At 43.4% G+C, this 15649-nt stretch overlaps 1 protein-coding gene across 1 annotated transcript in view; it reads left to right on the top strand.

The window, feature by feature from the left end:
• LOC141101750 (thioredoxin-like) overlaps nucleotides 1–9273 on the top strand; it is a 36986-nt gene extending 27713 nt beyond the window's left edge. The window contains exon 5 of the mRNA XM_073591052.1: nucleotides 8954–9273. Coding sequence (XP_073447153.1) covers nucleotides 8954–9019 — 66 coding nt within the window. The 3' untranslated portion in view covers nucleotides 9020–9273. The remainder of the gene's footprint in view (nucleotides 1–8953) is intronic.
• The last annotated feature ends 6376 nt before the right edge of the window (nucleotides 9274–15649 follow it).

Below are 15649 nucleotides of genomic sequence, written 5' to 3'. Positions count from 1 at the left end.
TCTTCCCTATCCAGGATAAAGGAAGTTGCGACCATTGTTTTATTAGATTTGTGATCTGTCTTAATACAGGAGGATAATTGGTTGAGAATAAGTCAGAATGAGATGCTGTTAAATGAATTCCAAGATATGGGATTGATTTTTCTGCCCATGTGAATGGGAGTGCAGCCCTAGCCGGGATCAATTCCATGTTTGTGAGTGAAATATTAAGCACTAGGCATTTCTTCCTACTTCAATGCCAGTTATAGTTTGGTTTGTTCTGATGTATTGGGCCATGGGTTCGAGTATAAGGGCAAATAATAAGGGAGATAATGGGCAACCCTGTCGGGTACCTCTTTCGATATTAAAGGCTTCAGATTTGTATCCAGCATATTTTATATAGGCTTTGGGTTTATTATATAATGCTTTGATCCATGTTAAAAAGTGGGGTCCAAAACCCCATTTTTGTAATGAATATTGCATATATTGCCAGGATACTGTGTCAAATGCCCTCTTAATATCGAGAGATAGAAAACATAAAGGGATTTTCCGTTTTTTAGCAATATGTGCCAATAACACTGCCCTGTGTATATTATCGCCTGCCTGTCTATTTGGCATGAAGCCTACTTGATCTTTATGTATTAATTTTCCTATAATGCTATTGAGGCGTTTTGCTATTATTTTTGCTAATAATTTAATATCGAGGTTTAACAGAGAGATAGGCCAATAATTCACACAGGAAGTATCATCAGAAAGGGGTTTTGGGATCATACAAACAATTGCCATTAGTGTTTCTTGCCGAAAAGAATGTCCATCTAGAAGTTTGTTAAAAGTTTCAGTGAGAATGGGAGAGAGTATTTCTGAGAATGTTTTATAGTATAAAGCCGAGTAGCCGTCTGGGCCTGGTCTTTTGTTAAGTTTTAGGTCTTTTATGGCGTTAGCAACTTCATCTATAGTTATAGGCTCATCCAAACTGCTTTTTTGATTCTGAGATAACTCAGGTAAGGTTATTTTTGAGAAGAAGGATTCAGCTTCTGTAGGATTAAATTCATTGTTTGTCTTGTATAAAGTTGCGAGATGTGAGTGAAATTTATGGACTATTTTAACTGGATTACAAGTGTAAACATTTTTTGATAATTTCAAACGTATTGGTTTGAAAGATTTGTTAGTTGAATTTAATGCCCGAGCCAAATATGTACCTGGTTTGTTTGTATTCATGTAGAAATTGTGTTTGGAGCGTTTGAGGGATTTATCAACTGACTCAGTAAGAAATAGATCGTATTCCAATCTAGATTTTTCCAGATGAGATTTTGTACTCTGAGATGGATTATCTTGAAATGATATGTAGGCTGCATTAAAATTGAGTTCTAGTTTTTTTGCTAGATTTTTGCGTTCCCGTTTAAATAGTGCCATTTGTCTTTGTATTGTACCACGCAAGACAGGCTTATGAGCTTCCCACAGTGTTATTTGGGAGATGTCTTTTGTATTATTAATTGATATGTATTCCTTTAAAGCTTGTTCAATGGCCATCTGATGTAGTGGGTGTTTGAGCATTATGTCTGGTAAGTACCACGTTGGGTCATGCGCTTTTGGTATAGCTGAGGCTATAGTAGTGTATACTGCATTATGGTCAGACCACGGAATCGGAATTATATCTGATGCAATAATTTCTGGCATCATTCCTATTGTTAGAAAAATATGATCTATTCTGGTGAAGGTTTGATGAGGGTGCGAGAAATAAGTGAATTTCTTTTTCATTGGGTTACTTTCTCTCCATGAATCTACCAGATTGTATTTGGAAAGAAGTTGAGAAAAAGGTAATCTAGAGGTTATTTTGGATGGTGTAAAAGGTGATTTATCTAGAAATGGGAGGAGGACCTGGTTCGAATCCCCACACATTATTACTGTTCCTATTTTGTGTGTATTAATCACTTGTAATATATGTGAGAGGAATGGTGTAGGTTGTTTGTTAGGAGCGTAGTAGGAAATCACTGTGATTGCTGAATCCATTATATAACCCATGAGTATCAGGTATCTACCTTCTGGGTCTTTAATTTCTGATGATAAGGTGAATGGTGTGGATCGGTGAAATGCAATTAGAGTTCCCCTTTGCTTGGTACAGGCAGAAGCCGTGTAAATTTGTTGATAAAAAGGAGAAATATATTTTGGAGTAGAATCTTTGGTGAAGTGTGTTTCTTGGAGGCATACTATGTGAGCCTTTTTGTTATGGAAAGTACGGAAGGCTTTGGTCCTTTTTTGAGGGACATTTATTCCCTGAACATTCAGGGAAAGTATATTCAGTGGTGCCATGGCAATAGATCAAATAGTTTTGACTTACTTTTTGTTATACAGAGCTGACTGCGCAGATCAACCTGTGTGGACTGAAGAGATGAATAGATAGAAAAGAAACCAGTGAATTCTGGAGTAAAGAGTAAACAAAAAACATATGAGATTAGATGATACATTGTATAAATTATTTTTTGCAAGTAATCACAATTTACCCGTGAAAGAGAATAAATATCTCTCTCAGGGGAATAAGTGCCTTCGTCACACTCCCACATAATATGGTTGGGAGAATGAGGAGGGCTAATGGGGGTACACGGATCTTCCGCTTACAGGAGAGAAGTGCTATGTCAAAAGACATCAAAATGATGTTTCATTAATTGGAGTGCAGAATATAGTTTTTGTTGAAATTATTTATTCCAGGGTGGTTGTATATGGTTAGTCTTGCCCTAGGCTAAATAATTCAGTTAGAAAGGTACTGTTAATAACTTTGGTATTGATGAAGATAGTTTGAATTATTTTGGGATTTTAACCCTTTTAGAGTAAACAATTACATATTTTATTCATATGTAACTGTTTAGATATGTTAACTCATAAAACTGAGGTTGTATTGCTTCAGATTAGAATAAACAAAAACATAATTCTAGGAACTAGTTAGGTAATAATATATTTGTTTTAAGAAAAGAAAGAAAAAGCTTCCATTACTTCTGGATTATTGAACATATTTGTCCTAAAAAGTAATAAATCTATTGTTATTACCTGATAATATATAACTGAACAAGAATTTCCTTATTTCACTTATATATTCTAAGGCTATATGAATCAGAAGTAATAAGAAATATAACTGGAATGTAACATGATCCCACACAGTGTGTGACTATCAGAATGCAGTTACATTCAGCTATAAATATAGGTTTTTTATAGAGAACCATCTCTTAGTATAATAAATGAAGAGATATCAGGAATTAGGATGTCAGTCCATTGAATCTTCTTGGTCCATGGATGATGTGGCATAACGGCCTCTTTTGTGAGAATGATGATTCCCATTTTGTTCTGAAATTTTCTGGGTGCTGCCTGAAGGTGAAGATGATGCCATTCTTCTGCGTGTGGGAATGTTGCTGCTTGTGGGTTCTGTCAGATTTAATTTTAAAAGGGTTTGTTGTAGTTCATCTGCTGATCTGCTTCTGTAAATTGTACCTTGGTAGTTAAATCTGACTGAAAAGGGGAAGCCCCATTGATACATAATGTTGTGGCGTTGCAGTTCCATTAGTTGGGGTTTCATGGATCGTCTTTTAGTAATAGTAAGTTGGGATAGGTCAGCAAAAATTTGATAATTGTGTCCTTGAAAATTAAGTTCCTTTTTTTCTCTTGCAGCAATTAGTATTTGTTCTTTCGTTCTGTAATAATGAAATTTTGTGATTATATCACGTGGGGGTCCATCTTTCTTTTTGGCTGTGAGGGCTCTGTGTACTCTGTCCAGTTCTAAACGTTCAATAGGGATATCTGGCTTTAGTTCTTGTAATAGAGCAGTAATAGTAGATTGCAGGTCTGTCACAGTTTCAGGTATTCCCCTTATGCGCAAGTTTGAACGTCTGGCTCTATTTTCGTAATCTTCGAGCTTAGTTTGAAGTATTAAATTCTCTTTTTTTAATTGTTCCAATTCTGTTATATTTTCTTGGGTTGTAATTTTAATTTCATCCATTTTTATTTCTAAGGCTGCGGTGCGGTTTCCCAGCTCTCTTATTTCTTTGGTTAGGCTTTTTGTTATTTGGTCTGAGGTTTGTTTTAAAGCCTTATGAAGCATCTTTTCAAATTGTAATAATATTACTGGGGATACTGAGGAGGCTTGTGGAGAAGTTTGTGAGAGGATTTGTTCTGTATCTGACTCAAATGGAGAGTCTTGCTGTGACATTTTCTGTCTGTGAGAGCGCCCTGATGCTGTATCTTGTGAGGTGACTGGAGCTGCTTCAGCTGCAGTGAGTGCCTGTGAGCTCTTTGTGAGGTGATTTTTATTTCTGCCACGGTTTCCTCCCAGTACCATATTTCCTGCCCAAACTTTCACAGTTTGTTCCCTGGGGCAAAAAGGTTCAAATGGATACCTTTTGAGCCTACAGGCTCCGCTTTGTCCTTCTCTTCTCTCCTCAGCGGTGTGGAGCTCTAACAATGCATGTCTGCTCCGCTAGGCTCCGCCTCCTGCCCCTTCGGGTCTTATTTTTTTACTGGCAACCTTTTCTTGTCATTGGCATTTACTGGCAGAAGAGAAGTGCCCATTGTTTACTGGCCGCTATATAGAATGCTTATTTGTACAAGCGTTATGTCACCATAAACTACCAAGTGTATACTGTGCCACGGATTCCTCTGTAAACACCAATCCTTGTAGTAGCAGCCCTTGCTGCTCCTCCCACTTCCCTGTGCAATGTATACAGAACAGCAAAACATGTTGAGGTGGGGACACATCTTACATCACGTCCGGTGAACTAGTTCCGGGCAGTAGAACGCATGTTGATTCACCATCTTGTTGGTGGGTTGAATGGCAATACAGAAAAAGAAAGCACACTGCTGGATCCTGCTAGTGCTGGCTTAGGCACTATTACATGTGAGTGGAGAATTTTTATACTTTCTGGCGGTATGATATTTATTAAATGGGTTGCACTATGATCCTGCATTCTATGGTTTATCCTTAAGTTTGAGGATCCGTGGAGACGGACACTAGAGAACCAGTTTTATTACTACCACGGGCGGACTGACCCATTGGGCACTCGGGCGCGGACTGAGGGCCTGTGCCGCTAGGGGGCCCGTGAGAGCCTCTGCATCCGCAATACATGCAAGGATTCAGGACACATCTGTAATAATACCTCTGACAGCGCGCTGCTCATTGCCGGTTCCTCCTTCCCTCCCGTCCACCCCAGGTGCTTGTACATGACATCACCTGGGACGGACGAGAGGAGGGGGCAGAGGGGAACAGCGCGCTGTGAGAGTTATTCAGCATCGGGTGAGGCGCAGTTTTTTTTGCTGGAGGTACCATTGTCGCCATAGCGGGGGCGGGAGCGGGCGGCAGACAGTACAGGGGTAGGGGGCCTGAGCACCAACAGGACCGCATGAGGTCCCGTAATATTCTCCCGGTCCTCCACCCACCCACAGTGTCCCCCTGTGCCTTCCACCCCCCCACAGTGTCCCCCTGTGCCTTCTACCCCCCATAGTGTCCCCCTGTGCCTTGACAGTGTCCCACTGTGTCCTCCACCCACCCACAGTGTCCCCCTGTGCCTTCCACCCACCCACAGTGTCCTCCTGTGTCCTCCACCCACCCACAGTGTCCCCCTGTGCCTTCCACCCACCCACAGTGTCCCCCTGTGCCTTACACCCACCCACAGTGTCCCCCTGGGTCTTCCACCCACCCACAGTGTCCCCCTGTGCCTTCCAAACAGTGTCCCACCCACAGTGTCCCCCTGTGTCCTCCACCCACTCACAGTGTCCCCCTGTGCCTTTCACCCACCCACAGTGTCTCTCTGTGTCCTCCACCCACCTACAGTGTCCCCCTGTGCCTTCCACCCACCCACAGTGTCCCTCTGTGTCCTCCACCCACCCTTTTCACAGTGTCCCCCTGTGTCCTCCACCCACCCACAGTGTCCCCCTGTGCCTTCCACCCACCCACAGTGTCCCCCTGTGCCTTACAACAGTGTCCCCCTGTGTCCTCCACCCACCCACAGTGCCCCCCTGTGTCCTCCACCCACCCACAGTGCCCCCCTGTGTCCTCCACCCACCCACAGTGTCCCCCTGTGCCTTCCAACAGTGTCCCCCTGTGTCCTCCACCCACCCACAGTGTCCCCCTGTGCCCTCCACCCACCCACAGTGCCCCCCTGTGTCCTCCACCCACCCACAGTGTCCTACTGTGTCCTCCACCCACCCACAGTGTCCTACTGTGTCCTCCACCCACCCACAGTGTCCCCCTGTGTCATCCACCCACGGTGTCCCCCTGTGTTCTCCACCCACGGTGCCCCCCCCCTGTCTGGAGGATCCCAGTGCTCTGCTGTGTGCCCTGTGTTTTGGTTTGTGCCCTGCTATTTCCCTACTGCTTGCACCGTGGCCTGTGATGTGCCCCATGCCCTGTGATGTGCCCTGCTATGTACCCCCCAGATGTGCCATACTGTGTGCCACATGCCCTGTGTTGTGTCCTTTGCCCTGCTATGTGCCCCATGCCCTGCTGTGTACCGCCTGATGTGACCTACTGTGTGCCCCATGCCCTGTGCCCTGCTGTGTACCCCCTGATGTGCCCTGTGATGTGCCCTACTGTGTGTCCTGTGATGTGTCCCATGCCCTTTGATGTTCTCAGTGCCCTGCTGTGTACCCCCTGATGTGCCCTGTGATGTGCCCTACTGTGTGTCCTGTGATGTGCCCCATGCCCTGTGATGTTCTCAGTGCCCTGCTGTGTACCCCCTGATGTGCCCTTTGCCCTATGATATGCCTTCCTGTGTGCCCTTTGATGTGCCCTACTGTGTGCCCCATGCCCTGTGTTGTTCCCTGCTGTGTACCCCTTAATGTGCCTTATGCCCCATGATGTGCCCTGCTGTGCGCCCCATGCCCTGTGATGTGCCTGTGCCCTGCTGAGTGCCTTACTGTGTACCCCCATGATTTATGTAGGTGGGGCTTTGTGTAGGTGTGGCTTGCGTATGGGTTGGGACACAGGGGGCCCCATGATCTTCTATTGCCCGGGGGCCCCATGAGTTGTCAGTCCGCCCCTGATCACTACTCAAATTTAGGTCAACTAATAAGTGTGACTAGACTCACTTCACCCTGGGTCTAAGGATCTGGTGAGTCATAACTTTGTAGCGCTCTCCCCGACCTCCGAGAGGCCTGGTGGTGACCCCCAGAGTCAGGGAGGGCTGACATTCCTCCTTTGGGTGTAGGTTACTAGGCATGGTGGGTGTAGTGCAAGATGGAAAGATGGGCACCAGTCACTTTTAAAAATTAACAAAGAGCGTTTTTATTTCTCTTAACAGGAACGGTGGGAGAGAGGGGTGGGGCACAGGACACCCTTAGGCAAATGCAATAGCAACTTGGCAGACTCCTTGGACAAAAATAGAAGTAGGCAGATACAGAAAAAAGGCATTTAAACTGAATGCAGCAATCTGTATTTCGTAGCAACTGCTCTCTCCTATAGCAACAACTTTGCTTACAGTATCCCACTGTAGATTCTCAAGCTATCTGCTGGACTCTTCAAGCTTCCCTCAAAGCTACCCGCTGTATTCTTCAAGCTTCACCTACAGCCACCCACTGGGTTCCTTGGATTCACAGCCACCTGCTGGATTCCCCAAGCTTTACTCATAGCTACCCACTGTACTTCTCTTCAAGCTTTACTTACAGCTACCTGCTGTACTCCTTCAAGCTATACTCACAGCTACCCGCTGTACTTCTTGGATGAGTTCTCTCCTGAAACTTTCCCACTTACTTCACAGTCCCCGGCTGATGAATCGTCTGCTCTGGTACTCCTTCAGAACTCCATCCCTTTACACCTCCCTCCATCAACAAGAGTGGTTGTCACTCTGGCAACTCCTTGCCTTGTGGCAATGATCAGGCTCCCCTCAGGCCATGCCTCTTCACACGTGGTTAGACCTACACCTCTGCTGCTGCTCCACACACACTCACCCAGACCGCAGCCTGGGTGGAAAGAACCCCAATCACCTGACTCTCTTCAAATAAATAGACCATCCCAGCAGTCTCAGTGGCCAAAGAAACTCCTGCTGATTGGCTGAGAAAAGCATATTCACTTATAATCCAAATTCACTGTAATCTATAATTCTAATGCCAAAGGCAACAGTGCCACCTATTGACAGAAGAGAAAAATCACAGTTAAACTCAAGCTTAGGAGAAAACCATTTGATCAAGACTACAAATTAGCCAGGCTTAGTTACAACCTTGCACAACTAAATTTACTAGCAGCCCTGTTTAGGACAAGGGTGGTACAACTGGAAAGGGGGTCATGGTGTGGACACATGAAGGAGCACTGAGTGGAGACAGCAAGTCTCATTTGCATGAAGTGTGTAGAGCACGTTGAAAGAAAGTTTTACACATGGACTTTGGCACTATTGATGGACTTTCTTCATTTATGCACTTTTATAAGGGGTGAGCACATATGATTCATTTATTTTATCTTTTTAACTGTTGATTATATTAACTGTTGTACACCTTTACAGGGGTGATTTATAGGCAGTCTACTTGAATTGCATTTAGTATGATGTTTAGGAGTTACATTAGCACTTAGCGCTCACCTTTGGATGTTTATTGTTATGTCACTATAGTCTTTTTTCAGGTGAGACATCTAGTTTGAAATTAGATGGTCACACTACTGGAAAGTGCTAAGGGCTGCTGTATTCTCTTCTAATTTTACAAGAAGTATTATATGAATCTTGAAGCATTTATGAGGGCGTGATGTTACCAATTCTCCACAAATGCAAAGCATTTTTTGAATGGTGCCCATGCCTAGCATCTGACTTCCTGTGTTCACAATGCAGCAGGGCAGCTGCTCAGCACAGGCCCCAGAAGCAAGTGGAGATCACTTGAGTAGCAGTGTCTACCTCAGTCATTTCCAGCTTCCAGAGGGCTCCTGCAAGTATGGTATAAACATTGTTACATTGGTCCAATCTGGACACCACAGGTTGTTTAGTGTTAATGACTTTCTTCTTGCATTTCCTTTCAGGAGTACCATTTTGAAGGAGGAAACCTGGGCCACTTCAGAAAAATGGTTGATGAACTGAGATTTTAAACGCCATGAAATTACACTGAACAGTTCGAGACTTATTTAACAAGGCAGAGAAAAGAACAGTGATAACAATTTATTGTAATTCCTGGAAACCAATGATATATCACTTTTCATCAGATGATAATAAGAACTATGTGAAACTAGATACAATGGGAAACAGAACTTTGCCTTATTTTATAAATCTAAATGTCTCCATTTTTTTTTTTACCTAAAAGAAATAACCTTTTTTAACCACAATAAAGATTGCATTTATTACCGTTCTCTGTGTTTCACTTATAAACATGCAAAGTAATTTTGGGGTGCCATTACCATTATCATCCTACAAATTATCCAGTACATCCAAATTCTTTTAAATTGAAAATTGGTTAAAAGTAATAATAATAATAATTATAATTATAGAAACCCTGAAATCACAGGCTTTGAACTTCAATTCGTGGTACAACGTGCAATGATATGCAGTTTCAAGTTTGTTTTGAAAGTTAGAGCTCCCCCTCAGGAATATAAGGGTTTATCACTGAGTCTTTGGCTTAATAAGAGAAAAAACTTGGAAGTCCTAAAAGTGGAAATGAAGCCTTAAGTCTTCAGCTAGCTGTTTGAAAAGGACCTAATATGTCCTGGCCAGTGTACTAAATGCAATGTTTCAACAGGGTGAAACAACTAGTACAAAGGATCTCCTCACAGGGCATGCACTGCACTGCAGGCCATCTTTAAAAAAGAAAAAGGGTATGCCCAAGATGGGCTACTGCCCACCCACCAGTCCTGCAACACCAAGGCCCAAGGGAAGAGATGTCATGTAACAAGCTCTTTAGGAATGCCCGACTGGTAACCTGGCAACGGAAGGCCCAGTGATGTCTTACAGGTGCCCCACACAACAACTCAGGGGTCTGCAACCAGTAAGCAATGTCCAGGTGGAGCTTTTCTGTAGGAGGGGGGTCACTGCTCGGTCCACCCCATTGTGTTCTCTCTCCTCCTCTCTGGGCTTGTCTTCTCCTTTCCCTGGGCATGCTGGGGCTCTGTAGTCTGCCTCCAGGGGATTTACATGGGGCCACCTGACTTTGGGACTACTTGTCCCAAGATCCTCTGCCCTTCCTGTGGATTGGTCTACCCCACTCTCTGTGTGTGCAGCGTGGAGAAGAGAGGGAGGGGGGAGGAAATCCCCCGCAGCTGCGGCAGTCTGTGTCTGTCAACGCCGCTGCCTGTGTGTCCGGCAGCAGTGGCGGCTGGCTGGATAAGCGGCACCCGCTACATGTTATAGAATTGTTATATGACAACTCTATATTGTTTATGAAATAATTTATTGATTGCATTCTTTATCAGCTATGATGTCATGAAGATTGAAAAATGGAGTGGATCTCAAGGAAGCTCTTTTTGGGAAAAACACATTGATCCACCTATTCTTTGTTTTCATGTTCATCCAATGATATGAGAGGAAAAAAAATATGAACATTTTACCTGTAGCTGATATTTAATGCTTTTATATGAAGACATAATTTTGAATCTAAAAAATAGAAATAGATTTGTATGTCTAGTTCTTTTTACTCTTTATTGTATTTGAATTTTGGCACTTTAAAATCCCCTTTTCCCACAGTCTCCTCGCTGTAGGGACAGTTGGATTATAATAAAAAAGAGCCTGCAATCTCATCCATCTTTTTTTTTTTTTTTCACATTTCTCTCTCTCTGAAGGCCTGTTCACACCAGAATGTGGTGCAGGACACGTTCCATGCACGTCTCCCACAACGCGTTCAAAACACACTGCATTGGCGATCTGCAGCGGGTGTCAGTATTAAGTTAACGACACCCCAAATGCAGGTTGCAAACACAGTGTATCTGCCTGCACCAGATCGCATGGTACAGAAGTACAGGAGTACCATGTAATGCAGTTGCAATGAGTTTCCATAGTGCTGTATGTACTATTTAAAAAAAACACAAACTAATGAACAAATTCCTCCACCCACACAAGTGAGGTGTATAAAGGAATCCCCACAACCCCCAGGACAATGTATTGTGGCAGCGGGCTCTGTTGTGCCAGAATACACCGATCAGAAGTTTAAGCTGATTGGCTGCAGCTGGCTGCATGGCCCCATTCACGGAGCATATCACACACCCATGTGTCCCGGTGGCTGATCCCCCCCTGGCGGTGATGATGAGATGACAAAGTGAACAAGCGAGCAAGAGTTCCTCCAGAGGTTGCTGAGGGGTTACTAGAGACGTGGAAATTATTTTAGGTGTTCTAGATCATCCTTTCAAAGTCAGGGTACCATGGAATAGTAGAGTTTCTCCAGAGGTTGCTGGGTCTTCCACTTTCTGGAGACCTGAAAATGATTTAAGGGTTTCCTCTGGGTGCGAAAAGGTTTCTCTAGATCATCCTTTTCGAAGTCAGGGTTCCATGGGAATCCTAGAGTTCCTCCAGAGGTAGCTGGGTGTTCTGCTTTCCAGACAGCTGAAAATTATTTTAAGGGTTCCTCTGGGGTACAATGAATGAGAAAGGCTTTTTTTAGACCATCCATTCTCTGCCAGGGTTACTCTAGAGCTTACTAGGGGTTTCTTGTGATGTGACTGATTGACCTCCCTGGGACTGGTGCCCACATAGATCTAAGACCCACATCAATGATCTTTTTAGATGGGTATTTTGTGCTCAACTGTGATAGTTCTGTTCTTCTTACAGACCACCAATGTACAGTGCATTAGTCCCACTGGCCCCTGATAAATTGACTTTAGTAAGGTTTCAGCGATACCTGAAAGTTATTTTTATAGTTTCTCTGATAAAGCCAGATTTAAAACCCCAAAAAGGTTATTCCAAGTCCAAATTAATAGTGAGGATGTTCTACTAGAGTCTAAGGAGTTTACAACACTAAATTCCTGTACTCTACAGGGGTGAAAAGGTTGAAAAGGGTTGTTCTGGATCATCCTTTCTAAGCCAGGGTTCCTTGGAATCCTAGAGTTTCTCCAGAGGTTGCTGAGGGTTCCTGGAGACCTGAAAATTATTTCAGGAGTTCTTCTAGAGTAAAATGGTTGAGAATGGCTCCTCTAAATCATCTTGTCCCAACCAGGGTTCTTTAAAACCCTAAGTGTCTTCAAAGGATGTTTGGACAGTGAGTAATTTATGCCTCACAGATTAGTAACCCTTTGGGGCATTTTTATTACTATTGTAAAAGGGTTGCGTTCTTCCTACTGACCGCCAATGCAAGGAGCATTTGTCCCAATTACCCCTGAAAAATAGGCTTTAGTAGGGGTTTTCCAAGACCTGAAAATTATTTTTAGGGTTCCCCTGGGGTTACGAAGGTTGTGAAAGGCTGCTCAAATCATCCTTTCTCAGACAGGGCTCCATGGGACACTAGGGTTTCTTCAAGTTTGCTAGGTTTCCTTGGGCAATGGGAAAGTTAAGCCTCTCAGATTAGTACCTTTTGGGACATTCTGATCACCACTGTAAGAGTTGCATTCTTCCTACTGGTCTCCATGAATTGGTTTTAGTAAGGGTTCCAGAAACCTGAAAATAATTTTAGGGGTTCCTCTGGGGAAAAAAGGGTGAGAGAGGCTAGATCACCCTTTCTCAAGCAGGGTTCTGTGGAACCCTAGGGTATCTTCAGAGGTTTCTTAGGAAGAAAGCAATTTCTGCCTCTCAGATTAGCAACCCTTTGGAGCGTTCGGACCACCATTGGACGGGTTGCATGCTTCCTATAGACCACCAATGCAAGGGGCATTTTACCCATTGATTCCTGATAAACTGATTTTGGTAAGGGTTGTCCAAAACTTAAAAAATGATTTGAGAGGTCCCTCTGGGGTAAAATATATTTTTTAGAATGGCTGCTCTAGATCATCAGTTCTCAACCAGAGTTCCATAGAAACCCAGAGTATCTTCAAAGGATGCTTGGGGTTCCTTTGGCAATTAACAATTAACAATTACTTAATCTGCCTCTCGGATTAGTAACATTTTGGGGCATTCTAACCACCACTGTAAGGGTTGCATTCTTCCTCTTGACCACCAAAGCAAGGGGCATTTTACCCATTGACGCCTGATACGTTGATTTTAGTAAGGGTTCCCTAAGACCTAAGAAAATGATTGGGGTTTTTGTGAGGTTAAAAGGTAGATCATTCTTCCTCAATCATGGTTCTATAGAACCCAGGGATATCTTTAAAGGTTACTTCTTATTTTTCTTTTATCTCTATATGTACAACTCACTGTAGATATAGTAAATATTAAGAGGGGTTCCCTGAGTTTAGAAAATTAATTTAAGGTTTCCTCCATGTTAAAAATGCTGGAAACGGCTGCTCTAAACCAGTGGCCTCCAAACTGGATGCTGTCCTTTGCCTGCCTTTATCTGGCTAATCATGGTTCTGTAGAACCCAGGGGTATCTTCAAAGGTTGCTTAGGGTTTCTTGGGCAATGAGCAATTTCTGCCCATTACATAAGTAACAATTGACACTAATTAGCTTTTTAGCAATCTGTAAGGGGGCATTTTTTCCATTGACCAGTGCTGTAAGGAGCATTCTTCTCAATGACCAACAAAATATTATTATTATTATACGGGATTTATATAGCGCCAACAGTTTACGCAGCGCTTTACAATATAAAAGGAGACAATACAGTTATAATACAATAAAATACAAGAGGATTAAGAGGGCCCTGCTCAGAAGAGCTTAAAATCTAATAGAATAATAAGGAGCATTCTTCCCAATGACAGCCAATATAATGAGCATTCTTCCCATTCACCACATCTGTAATGGGGTTCATTTCCAACTGATTACCAGGTTATCTAAATGACCACTTGCATAAGGGAGTACTTCACTCAAATCCAATGTAAGGGGGCACTTCAATGACCACCACTGAATACTAGGGATGAGCCAAACACCCCCCGGTTCGGTTCGCACCAGAACTTGCGAACGGACCAAAACTTCACACGAACGTTAGAACCCCATTGAAGTCTATGGGACTCGAACGTTCAAAATCAAAAGTGCAAATTTTAAAGCCTAATTTGCACGGTATTGTCCTAAAAAGGGTTTGGGGACCTGGGTCCTGTCCCAGGGGACATGTATCAATGCAAAAAAAAGTTTTAAAAACGTCAGTTTTTTCGGGAGCAGTGATTTTAATGATGCTTAAAGTGAAAAAAAAAAGTGAAATATTCCTTTAAATATCGTACCTGGGGGGTGTCTATAGTATGCCTGTAAAGCGGCACGTGTTTCCCGTGCTTAGAACAGTCCCTGCACAAAATGACATTTTTAAAGGAATAAAAGTCATTTAAAACTGCTTACGGCTTTAATGTAATGTCGGGTCCCAGTAATATGCATGAAAATCAGTGAGACAAACAGCCTGGGTACCCCCCCCCCCCAGTCCATTACCAGGCCCTTTGGGTCTTGTATGGATATTAGGGGAACCCCGCACCCAAATTAAAAAAGGAAAGGCTTGGGGCCCCCAGGCCCTATATACTCCGAACAGCAGTATACAGGCGGTGCAAACAAGATAGGGACGGTAGGTTTGTTGTTAAGTAGAATCTGTTTGTAATTTTAAACTGGTACATTTTTAAAGTGTTTAGCTCCAGCCAAAAAAATCTATGTTAAGCTTTTTGGAAAACATAGGAAAGGGTTATCACCCCTGTGACATTTGTTTTGCTGTCTGTGCTCCTCTTCTGAAGATTTCACTTCACTTTCTGTCCCAATGACAAATGTTTTTTGAAAATTTTGTGAAACAAGGATTGGTGATAAAGCATCAGTGGAAAGGAGAAACGTTTTTCCCATATTAGCTCTTACAGGAGAGAATTTCCCTTCCTAGGGGTAGATTTCATCTCACTTCCTGTTTTCTCCTTCCGTTTGCAAGTAGGAGTCGTTTGTAAGTTGGATGTTTGAAAGTAAGGGCCTGCCCTATATACTCTGCAGAAATTGGGGCCTTAGGTATTGGTGTTGCCACAACACTGTAAGCCCTCACAGGGCTCTGCTGTGAAATATTAGATCAAGAATTGTAATTACATGCCCCTGTTGAACAGGGTTAGAAAAATTGGGCCTTTGGTGATGGTGGTGGTAGTGCTGGTGCCACAACACTATAAGTCCTCACAGTTACTCTTGGTGGGCGCTGGAACGGGCCCTGCTGTGAAATATTAGATCAAGAATTGTAATTACATGCCCCTGTTGAACAGGGGCAGAAAAATTGGGCCTTTGGTAGTGGTGTTGCTGGAGCCACAACACTGTAAGTCCTCACAGTTACTCTTGGTGCGCGCAGAAACGGGCCCTGCTGTGAAATATTAGATCAAGAATTGTAATTACATGCCCCTGTTGAACAGGGTCAGAAAAATTGGGCCTTTGGTGATGGTGGTGGTGCTGGTGCCACAACACTGTAAGTCCTCACAGTTACTCTTGGTGGGTGCTGGAACGGGACCTGCTGTGAAATATTATATCAAGAATTGTAATTACATGCACCTGTTGAACAGGGGCAGAAAAATTGGGCCTTAGGCACTGGTGCCACAACACTGCAACCCCTCACAAATACTCTAGTTGGAGCACAGGAACGAGCCCTGCTGCAAAGTATTGCATCAAAAATTGTATTACACGCCCCTGTTAAACCGGGGTTGAAAAATTGGGCCTTAGGCACTGGTGCTGGTGCCACAACACTGCAACCCCTCACAGATACTCTAGTTGGAGCGC

Source organism: Aquarana catesbeiana, linkage group LG01 (assembly GCF_042186555.1).
Source record: "Aquarana catesbeiana isolate 2022-GZ linkage group LG01, ASM4218655v1, whole genome shotgun sequence".
NCBI classification, from domain to species: domain Eukaryota; kingdom Metazoa; phylum Chordata; class Amphibia; order Anura; family Ranidae; genus Aquarana; species Aquarana catesbeiana.
Note: the sequence above shows the minus strand (reverse complement) of the source record. Positions and strands in the feature narration are given on the sequence as shown.